Raw genomic sequence first — 12,215 nt, 5'->3', positions numbered from 1 at the left:
CTAACCAGACTTAAGTCATCTGATATCATTAGTAGTACTCCTCTTCCTCTCCTATCTCTTCTGTTATTATTAAAAATAGTATACCCATTACACTCGATCCCACTTACCGTATCTGATTCTGAGAACCGCGTTTCACTAATGCCAACAATCTTAGGCCACATCATATTCAATAAAGCAACAAACTCAATCCCTTTGTTTCTGATGCTCAAGACATTTGTGTAAAAATAAATAAATTACTTACCTGACTTATCTAGGTGCTGTCAGCCCAGGAGGACTTTTGGCCTCAAGCACCACGTGACGCCACTGGGCACGGTCTTCTGTGACTATCCGCCACGTTCCAGTCTCTAGCCCGACAGCCTGCAAATCCTCGTCCTCCTGGTCCACCCATCTCCTTCTTGGTCTCCCTGGTAGCCTCCCTGACTTGTCTCACGGTCCTTTCGGGGCTTATATGGTGCAGGTGCCCCAGCCACTGAAGACGCCGGGCTCGCAGCTCCATCAAGACGTCTGCCGAGTTGTACAAAGCGTGTATGGCAGCGTTAGACTGCCTCCTCCAAACTCTGTCTGCCATGACCCTCCATAGATACGTTGTAGCATCTTATTCTCGAATACTCTCAGGTGGTCAGCTTGCTTCACCATGAGAGTCCATGCTTCGGCACCTCAGAGGAGAACAGGTCTGATCAAAGTCTTGTGTAGTCCCACCTTTGTAGTCCAAGACAGTAAACGCGAGGCAAAAAGGGGACGCACTTGGTAGTAGGCCACATTCGCAGCATTCACCCAACTCTGGATATCAGCTTCGACTTTGTTGTCTTCAGTCACAATAGACCCCATGTACCTGAATTCTGTCACCCTCTCACACTGAGCAGCTTCCTCTAGATTTTGAGCAGCATGGTGACTCATGAAAAAGTACTTTGTCTTCTCGGCGTTTATCTTCAAGCCAGCGTCCTCTGCAGCTTCCTCAATAGCAGTAACCAGTGCCACTGCATCGTCCCGTTGGTGTGCCATGACCAATCAGGTCGTCTGCATAGCCAAGAATCCTAATCTGCACCCCCATGTCGACTCCACCCACCATTTGCTGAATGTTTCTAATTACTTTTTCCAGCACTAGATTGAAGAGAATCAGAGAAACCCATCACCTTGCTTCACACCGGTATGTACTCGAAACGGGTCTGCCACGTCACCTTCTGCTTTCACTCTTGCTCTCGAACCAGCTACACACACCTGCACCATTTTTTGGAGTTTTCAAGGAATTCCCAGCTCTTCTAACACCTGCCATATTTTTGGGCGTATAATTGAGTCATAGGCTTTAGAAAAATCTATGAAAATATTATGGACTTCCCAGTTATATTCCCAGCACTTTTCGAAAACTTGGCGTAGCGTGAAGAGTTGGTCTATTGTAGAACAGTTCCTCCTAAAACCCATCTGGTAATCACCAAGGCACTCTTCTGCATATGGTGTGAGGCGCATTAGCATGATGTTAGACAGCACCTTGTAGCCAGTCGTCAGCAGTGAGATGCCCCCTATAGTTGCCGCATTGAAACTTATCTCCTTTCTTATATACAGGGATGATCAGAGCCTCCTTCCACTCGTCCGGCAGACATTCTTCCTGCCACAGCAGCAAGATGAGCCGGTGCAGCTGCTCAAGCAGGACATCCTGCCAATCTTCAGAAGCTCTGCCATAAGGCAGTCCACTCCTGGAGCCCTGTTATTTTTCAGCATGCAGACAGCACAAGTAATCTCACTAAACGTCGGCTCTTCAATATATGGTTCAGCAGTTTGATAAGGAGTATGGTTCTCCGATATTAACATTCCAGCATTGACGTTCAGCAAATTCTCAAAATATCTACGCCACTGAGCGAGAGCGTCTTTTGAGTGTGTTAGAAGATTTTCACTCTCAGCTCTTATGGTTGCCACTTGTGTCTGGGCACCTCGCATGGCTTTAATCATCCGGTACATTTCCTGCCCATTATTCACTATCCTATTACTCTCTATGTTAGCCACCTTCTCATTAAGATATTTCTGCTTTTCCCTACATAGACATATATTTGCCACTCTTCTCACCCTCTCATATGCAGCCTTCTTCCTGCTGTCCACTAAGTACTTCAATAGTGCTTCCTTTCGTTTTATTACAGCTTCTTCACACTCTCTATTAAACCATGCCTTTCTTCTTCTCTTTCCCACAGTCCTCAAGGTGGCAGACACGACAGTATTTTTGATGGTGTCCCACATCCTATTTGGATCATCCTCCTTCTCCTGTAGCTCCTCAAAGTGGTTCTGCAGCTCTAACTGGAAAACCCGCCTGCCTTCCACTGGTTTCAACATGTCCAAGTCCCATACAGGTTGTGTGGTAGGACACTAAGACTTCTGGACCGCAATTCTGTGCCTGAAATCGTTAGTGGTCACTATCTCCGTCTGCTCCTCTAAAACTCCTCATATCTGAGATGGAGCTATGGTGACGCCGATACACTAGTACATGGTCTATTTGGTTAGCTGTTCTTCCATCCGGTGATCTACATGTCTGCTTGTGGAAGTCTTTGTGTGCGAACATAGTGCTCTTTACAAAGCATCCCGTGGCTGAGGCGAAACTCACAAGTCGGATGCCATTATCGTTGCACTCCTCATGTAGACTCTCACTTCCCCATGAAAGGGTGCCATGCATGCTCTCCCCAGCTTCGCATTGAAATCTCCCACCACTAACTTGACGTCACAAGACGATAGATTAACACAAATGCGCTCGAGCACTTTGTAGAAAGAATCTTTGGCTTCCTCTGAGCTCTCTTCCATAGGTGCATGACAGTTCACAATAGACACATTTTGAAAACGTCCCTTAACTCTAATAGTGCACAGCCGATTGTTCACAGGTTTAAAATCTAAAATATTACACAGAAATTTATCACTAACTAAAAACGCAATTCCGAGGACTCTTCGTCCTCTGTTGTCACCACTTTAGAATAGAGTGTATCCCTGATTATGGGTCAAGCCATGGCCCAGCCAACGCACCTTTTGTACAGCACAAAGTCCAATTTTATACTGTCGTAAGACATTCGTCACATTAAAAAGAGCACCTTCTTTCATCAAATTACATATATTCCAGGTCCCAAAACGATTAGTAATCTTCGCAAAGGATCCGAGATCTGAGGATTCTGTGGTACTTGTTTCATAACCAGAGGCTTTTTACAGGAGGGGTGGTTAGCCCCTCGTAAGGTAAGACCTTTCATATCTTCTCTCATAATATATTTGTTGCTAATTAAATTATTAATATCTACCAGAACTATCATCTCTTTTACTTTTCTTTTTTTTGTTTTTCAATTATGTTTGTCATATCTTTAATTTTCGCCCCAAGAAACTAGAAGTAGTGACTCCCTTGGCAAGCGCAAATTTTAAGATTGATTCAACCAGACCATACCATATCACCTCTTTTTTCTTAGATTTTAAATGACTTACCTTGATTGCATATGATTAGATATGCAATCTATTTGGTCCTGTTGTAGAACTTTCTCTTTTCTCTCCCCAGACATACTTAGAAGGTCTGAACCCAAAGTATATTTTTTACCCCTTCACCAAATACATAACCATGTTCGAAGACATTCATATCTTTATCACGTTTGCATACCATAGGTGAACTTTCACACACATTTTTCCCATTCCTCCTTTGATGATTTAGTTTCCCTAACTCTCTGCATTGGGTCTCATACCAAGAAGTAATTTTTTTCCAGGCTCCTGATGTAAAATGATTTCAAGTGCAGGCCATCCCTCTTATACAAGTCTTTTCTGCCATCAAATTCACTCGACACATCTAAAAACTCACATCCATTTCTTCTACACTCCTATGCATGAAATCATTTGCTATCATTTCCCTCCTTCTTAACTCAGTACTATCATATCTGGGTACCAAACCTATAGTTTTTACTCTCTCACATTTCCTTCTCGCTTTTTCCAACAGACCTTTCATATCTTCTCTCATAATATATTTGTTGCTATTTAAATTATTAGTATCTACCAGAACTATCATCTCTTTTACTTTTCTTTTTTTTTTGTTTTTCAATTATGTTTGTCATATCTTTAATTTTTGCCCCAAGAAACTAGAAGTGGTGACTCCCTTGGTAAGCGCATTTAAGATTGAATCGCCATACCATACCATGTCATATCACCTCTTTTTTCTTAGATTTTAAGTGACTAATCTTGTTGTTATTAATATTATGATAACCAAGTTCACTGCTTTCCTGCCTGGTCTTATTTTGATCCTTTTTCTTATCTGTTCTAAATTTAGTTAAATGTTTTTCCACTTTTTTCTAATTCTCTGGTCAATTTTCTAATAATTTCTTTTAATCGAGATATTTCTAATGTCAGCTTATCCCCAGATAAATTATCATCATCACTGCAGCAGCACTTTTGTTCATCAGGACAAGTACTCTCCTCAGTAGTAACAAGTTGAGCTTTAGCCACTGCCCTGTTATGACGAGTTTTCGGCACCATTCTTAAGAGTAATAAAAATTAATAATATTTCTGCAGTCTTGGGCGTGGACAGCAGGGTCTTCCCCCCAGATAAACTGGGGGAGGGTCATCCCACAAGCAGGCAAACCGGCCCAGTGATCACACACACACACAGATTACAGTTACGAATATCGCCCTTAAGGGATGCAACAAAGGAGTGGCGAACCAGCTGCATTAATACGTCAGTAACCCCTCATTAGGAGGGGACTCAACCCGTCCTAGACCGATGAGAAGGATAGGAATAATATTTCTGCAATTATGTTATAAAATGCTGTAGTACAATAATTTCACTAAAAAGGATACAATACAGTGGTATCTCGCTAATCCGAACTAATAAAAACCGTGCTCGTTCGGATTAATGAATTTTCACCCAAGAGACAACAAATAACTAGCATTTAAGACAAAAATAATCAGATTCTAATGGTACATCAATTTAATTCTATAAATAAATGAAGTAACTGATAGAAAAAAAGCTACTGTACTGTAATGTAAAAAATAAAAATTAATACAGGAACACAAGTTTATTTTAGTAAAACATTTAGTTTGTATGTATCTGTATTGTTGAGGATTCTTATTTAATAAAATTGCATAGTTCAGTACATAAATTAATTTGCATAAAAAATCACTTTCTGGTACACAACACAAAAAAAGTTTCACAAAATATCACAAAAAAAGTTTTTTGATTTCTTTGTAAAAAAGTCACTGATTTTCTTTGGCTTCTTGGAAGTTAAACTTTTTCGAATGCTTCTTCTTAGAGCTGCATTAGCAATAAAATTTTGTGGAATGGCGTATCATTCTGCTTAGCCCATTCTATACACATAATAAAACTGTCAGCTGCCCTTCACATTTTACTTTTTTTTCTTCAAGTTCTTTATCATCATCTAATTCATTCTGTAGCGTGATATTTATAATTTCAGCATCTGATTTCATTTCGATTTCACTTTCGGTTCTACCTTTAATCCATTCCATAATATCTGTTTGAGAAATTTCAATATCTGGATTTATATTTTTAACCAAATTATGCACATTTTGAATTTCCTCTTTTTGTGTATCACTGTAGTTATACTGTACTGTAATAATAATAAAATAAATAATAATAGTTAAAATAATAATTATTAAAAAAAATAGTAAACAAAATAATAATACGTCATAAATAAAAATTTTTTTCTTTCAATCTGCAGTTCGGATTACTGGAGGGTTGGGACTAAAGAGGTTCGGATTAGCAAGATACCACTGTAATATACTAAAAATACACCATTAAATCTAAGAAAATACTCAATAAGTCAACAAAAATCACAGATCTTTCAGGAGTTTTCTAACAGCATGTCTTTTCACCAGATGGCCTTGAACCCAACTGATTGGGAAGGTATGGTGAATGCAGGGACAGTAGATGAGTTTAAGGAGCAGTTTGTTAGACATAATGATATAGTCTCCTGCAGTGGGTCTTGTAACACTATAAACAATTTTGATTAAGATGGTGATAAATATGAAAACTGCAATAGAATGCTGAAAAGAACAGCTAAAAGTATGCATGCATTTTAATGTATAACTGAACTAGTACTAATTACACATATGAAAAACTACATAAATGAGTTGAAGAGGAAATAAATGAATGAATATCATCAGTATATGCCAAATAAAACAATCAGTAGGTTTATAGTAAGTTACAGAGAAGCTTTAACTTATGCATTTCAAAGTAAACAGAGCAATAGTACAAGATAAGAAAAAGTAAAGACATACTCAGCCATTCTGATAGATAATGATTTAGCAGTATGATATTCATCTTCATTTTTAGGTTGAAAGAGAAGCAATGTGTGAAAGTTTCCATCTCCAACATGTCCTAGTACAGGACCTGAAAGAAATGGGAACTCATAATAAAAATATAATTAAAAAAGACATACACTGATATCCTATGCTGAATTTTGTAAGCTTCTTCATACTCTTTGGATTCACATGGATTGAAAAGAAGTTGTGTGTGAAAATTGCCATCACCCACATGGCCTAAAACAGTTCCTAAAATAAAATAATAAGAAACTAAAGAAATAGAGAAACCATATTATTTATACACAGACATAAATAATCTCTGGCGGAATGCCAGAGATTATCCTATTCATAGATTTATGGAAAAATCTTTGACCAGGGAGGTTTATATGAAGAAATAAAATTTTTCAAATATTAGTTAAAATTGAACTGCCTCTACAATTAATAAAACAAGTTGGTAACGCATGTTGTGTGTATATACAAGTGTGTATTACCAATTTCTTTTATTAATTCTGGAGACAGTTCAATTTTAACTAACTAATATATAAAACATTTCATTGCTAGAATACTCGCTAAGTAGAATACATTATTAGGAAGATGTGGCATGGATAAAACAATGTGAACACCATTTGTTATAGGGGTTAACCACCCAACCGACCATGACGTGAAGGTTACCATGGATGCGAAGTGTATATTAAAATTATAATACCTTTGAAATTACATTGAAATATATGATGGATACTGATGTATTTTATCCATATCGACAGTGATGTCGTTATTGTAATAGTTTACACTGCAAAAAAAATAAACAATACGAATATTGTTTGTTTGTTTTTTCTTTGTTTGTGTTCTGTAGGTTGTATGTCAGTGTAGTCCAAGTTGTCTTCAGCAGTAGTTAGTCCAAGCTGTCAGTGAAATGGGTCACTTGTCAGACATCCAAAGAGGACAAATTGTGGGAGCCTGTTCAGTAGTAAGAGCAACAGTCTCCATGACTACATACACAAAGCATGGAAAAACTTCATCGGTGAAGAAGAATAGTAGCTGAAAACCGAAATTGAAGGCAGGACCATTGGAAACTAAGGATTATGTCCAAACAATACAGACCTACTGCAGTAAAAGTGACAGCTGAACTGTTCACCTTGAAGACCCTATTATCACAAAAAGAGTAAAAAAAAAACTTCATAAAGGCAATAACCATGGACGATCCACGTGTTAAGGCTTTAAGTGCTGGGAGGACATCATGTTGGAGTTTTAATGGAATATTACACTGAGACATCTTCAGGAATTACAAATAACTCTTGTAACACCACCTAGATAGGACTTTAGAGTCATCCATGTGTTTCACTTAGCATTGTGTTGTCTTTGTGTGTGTGTTTGTGTGTGTGTGTGTGTGTGTGTGTGTTTGTGTGTGTGTGTGTGTATTACAAGAGTTATCTGTAATCAATGATGATGTCTTGGTGACTGAGATGAAATATTGGAAGCTTTAAAATTAGTTTTTAATCCTTTCTTAGTGTTGTAAATATTCCATTAAACTTCTAACATGATCCATGGACGATCTGCGATTGCTAAACCGTTAATCAATAAAAAAAAAAAAAAATACGGTGTCATGAACATAAAACCTGGACAACTGATGACTGGAAATGAATGATATGGTCTGATGAGTCAGTATTTACTTTATTCCCAACAACAGGCTGGGTTTATGAATGGAGAACCCAAAGGAAGTGTACAATTTAGACTGTCTAGTTCCAACTGTTAAACATGGAGTGGATCTGTGATGATTTGGGTGACCATATCTTGGTATTTGCCTTGCCCCAACATAACCCTAAATTGTCAAGTTACTGTCAACAGGTACATGGACTTCTGGCTCATCGGTTGCATCCTATGGTCCAAATGTTGTTTCCCAATAATGATGCCATTTTTCAAGATCATAATGCACCCATACAAACAACCAAAACAGTTCAGTCTTGGTTTTAGGAGCACTGAGAAGAACTTCAAAATCTGCCCTGGCAAGCTCAATTACCTAACTTGAATATCATCGAAACCCTGTGAGCAATTTTGGAGAGCAGAGTGAAAAGTACATTCCCTACTCTAACATCTCTCAAGCAATTGGCAGATATTCTGATTGACGAATGGTACAACACTCAACTGGAGACTATTAAAAAGTTGTATGAATGTATTCCAAGATAATTGGCAGCTGTATTAAAATACAGCTGGTGGTCGCACACCTTATTAAAAAAGACATACCATTTATTTCCCAGATGTTCACATTATTTTGTCCACCCCCCCCCCCCTGTACACACACACACTGGTTTCCAAAACCTAAGGGACAAACACTATTTCTTAAGATTACGACCACAAAATTCAGATTAATCAGTTTGAGGCAATTTGTATAACTGACTATTTCAAATAGAAAGGGGTACATTCAAAATTTCAAATTGCATGCAAATAGTAGCACTCAACACGATAAAAAACAAAAGGCTATGCTAAGTGAACTGTTTGTTTGAAGGCAACTCTTTTTCTTAAAGGAATAAAGTTGCGAACTTGGAATGTCTTGTAATGTGTCAAAGATATCACAGATGATTTCACATGGGGAAAAATTAGTGGAAATCTTGAAGAAGGTCACAGAATTACTAATGTTTTTTTACCAGAGAGTTTGATATCTCACATAGCATTGTATTCAGGTTTGATACTCTGAACAGCATATCAAACCAATGAAATGTGCTCCAGGCATTTGCTAAGACAGATTTTTTTGGTTATAACAGCAAAATGTAATCAAAGTGCAATGGTAGGTTAGCTTGCAAGTCGGCTCCATTCAAGCACAGGTATGCAGATATCTCAACAAACTGTGGCAAGATGTCTGTGACAAGTAGGCATATATGTCCAAAGGACTGTAGTCTGCATCTCTTTATCCACCATTCATAGTATAACATGTTTTCAGTGGTGTTGTATCCATAAAAATTGGACGAAACACCAATGGACAAATGTCCTCTTTGCAAATGAGAGTTGTTTTAGTCTTTCCTCCAATTCTAGATGACACTTGATCTGGCATGAAAGTGGTACTGTTTACCATCATGAGAATGTTCTTGAACAGGACAGATATGGTGGTGCGGGGTTCATAGTATAGAGAGGCATTATGCTTAATGGATGCACCAAGCCACAAGTGCTGGAAAAAAGGGACTATAACGGACGAATAATATTGCAACAAATTTCTTCCATGTCATGTTTGATTCTTCCGTGGTGCTGTAGGGAATGAATTCATTTTTATGGATGACAATGCCACACTGAATCATACATGAGCAGCGGAGATACTTCTGGAAACTGAGGATATTAATCAAATTGAGTGGCCAGCATGCTCTCCAGATCTCAACCCCATAGAACATGTTGGGAAGTAATAGGGAGATAGAAAAAACATGATTGTTATCTGATGCCTATACAATCAACAGCTACAACATGCCGGCTCGGGCGTTGCCCAGATAAACAAGGCCTGCGATACCAATTGAGCAATCGGGGTTGGATCGAAAAGTGGGATACCAAAAGGAAACAGAAACTGAAAATAACAGAACTGTTATCAGTAGGAATGGAATGTGCGGACACTCTGGATGTCAGGAAAATTAGAACTACTTCGTGAGGAAATGAAAAGATATGGGTGGGATATACTAGGATTGGCAGAGATGAGATGGACATCATCTGGAGAGATCAATGGATGCGAAGTAATATGGTCAGGACATGACACCATGCACGAAGCAGGAGTTGGCTTCCTTCTTAGCAAAAGAGCTCAAGAGACGCCGTTAGGCTACAAACCAGTTAATGAATGAATCATAGTAGCAAGATTCCAGGCAAAGCCATTCAACATATCAATAGTCCAGATATATGCACCCACATCTGACAGCACAGATGAGGATATTGACTTTATTATTATTATTATTATTCGTGACACCTCCAAGGAGTCCGAAGACTCATCGCGGAAGGACATCTACAAGACCTACTGACAGAGACAATAGAAACAATACCAAAGCAAGATGAGCTAATTATTGAAGGAGATTGGAATGCCAAAGTTGGAATAGATAATGATGGTTGGGAAAGAGTCATGGGAAAATATGGTTTCGGAGAAAGAAATGAACGAGGTGAAAAATTGTTAGAATTTGCTGTGGACCACGAGATGATGATCTGTAACACAAGATTCCAGCAAAAGGAGTGTAGAAAATGGATGTGGCGATCAAATGATGGGAAAACCAAAAACATGAGTGATATGATTATGATTAAAAGAAGACAGATAACATCAGTACAGCAATGTCAACTTTTCAAGGAGCGGATATAGACTCGGACCATAGTTTAGTGATTGCAAACATCAAGTTGAAATTAAAAAAGAAATATAAACCCCAACATCAGAATAGAAGAGATACAGCATGAATAACTGAAGCAGAAATAGGAAGAAGGTACAGAACAGTGTTAGAAGAGAAACTTAAAAGTGTGGAGAAAGAAAAAAACTTGAATTTAAGTTTTTGAAAAGAGTAATGAAGGCGATAGAAGATGCAGTTGAAGAAACACTGAAGTTAGTAGTACAGGAGAAAAGAATGTTGAAGATAAGAAGGGATACATCAGAACAAATAGAAGAGCAATATAGAAGAAAGTGTAATGAGGTGAAAAAAGCAGTCAGAATGGATAAGATTAAATGGTTAGAAGCCCAATGCAACAATATAGAACAATACTATGGAGAGCATAAAACAAGGGAGGTATACAAAATGATCAGAACCATTAATAGAAAGTGGCAACCAAAACAGACCACAATTAAAGATGAAAAAGGCAAAGTATTGATGAATAAAAAAAAAATTGTACAGCGGTGGACAAGATACTGTAGTGAGTTATATGAAGAAAAACTAGATTCAGATAGCATTGGGAAACTGACTGAAGAATTGAAGCAGATATCACCACCAGGTAATGAGCATGATATGGACATTTTAAGAGGAGAGGTAGAAAAAGCAATAGGACGGCTAAAACACAACAAGAGTCCTGGTAACGATAACATTACTGGAGAAATGATTAAATATGGTGGTGAAAGTATGGTTACAGAAATGCACCAACTATGTAATATGGTATGGAAAGAAGGGAAAATGCCAGAGGAGTGGGTGAAATCAATATTAGTAACATTATACAAGAAAGGAAATAGGCTACAATGTAAAAATTATAGAACAATTGCCTTGATAAGTCACCTTGGTAAAGTGATGATGATCATATTGACAGAAAGATTGAGAACACAGTTGGAAGCATACCTTGCAGACAAGCAAGCAGGATTTAGGAAGGATAGAACTGCAATTCAACAGATTTTGACAATGAGGTTAATAGCAGAGAAAGCTAGGAGAAAAAACAAAAACATATATACTTGCTTTGTTGATTTTCAGAAAGCATATGACAGTATTGACCAGAAAGTGACATTAGCAGTTCTGGAATCCTATGGAATTGATAAAAAACTAATAGCTATATTAAAAGATGTTTATCAGAATGCACTTGCAGCAGTTAGAATAGGTAATGATTTGGGGAAATGGTTTAAAACAAGCAGAGGTACTAGACAGGGAGACCCAATATCACCAAGCATTTTCATCACAAGTTTAGAAAGGGCAATGGACAAATTGAAGGAAGATGCCAAAGGAATATCTGTACATGGAATGAGAATTAACAATCTAAGATTTGCAGATGACATTGTTATTATTGAAGAAGACCAAAGAGAACTACAAAAAACACTGAAACTGTTAAATGAGGAAGGGAAGAGATTTGGACTTGTTATGAACTTGGAAAAAACAAAGACAATGGTATTTGGTGAGAAGAACATGAAACAAAAGATACAAGTGGATGGAACTGATATAGAAAATGTAGAACAATTCACATATTTGGGAAGTAAACTGACATATGACTTGGACTGTAAAAAAGAAATAAAGATCAGGATTGCAAAGGGAAGAACAAATCTG

At 37.8% G+C, this 12,215-nt stretch overlaps 1 protein-coding gene across 4 annotated transcripts in view; it reads right to left on the bottom strand.

Moving 5' to 3' along the window:
• LOC150110292 (D-lactate dehydrogenase, mitochondrial-like) overlaps positions 1–12,215 on the bottom strand; it is a 238,681-nt gene that overhangs the window by 13,312 nt on the left and 213,154 nt on the right. For 3 of the 4 annotated variants that reach the window (XM_090398781.1, XM_090398799.1, XM_090398773.1), the window contains exon 11: positions 6,232–6,343. In XM_090398781.1, the coding sequence (XP_090254907.1) occupies positions 6,232–6,343 (112 nt within the window). Of the gene's footprint in view, positions 1–6,231; positions 6,344–6,392; positions 6,505–12,215 lie in introns of all 4 variants that reach the window. The other variant, XM_090398790.1, reaches the window with a different exon arrangement.

Source organism: Typopeltis vanoorti, chromosome 1 (assembly GCF_054136105.1).
Source record: "Typopeltis vanoorti isolate ZY-2024b chromosome 1, IOZ_Tvanoo_1.0, whole genome shotgun sequence".
Lineage (NCBI taxonomy): Eukaryota > Metazoa > Arthropoda > Arachnida > Uropygi > Thelyphonidae > Typopeltis > Typopeltis vanoorti.
This window is presented reverse-complemented; position numbering and strand designations above follow the sequence as displayed.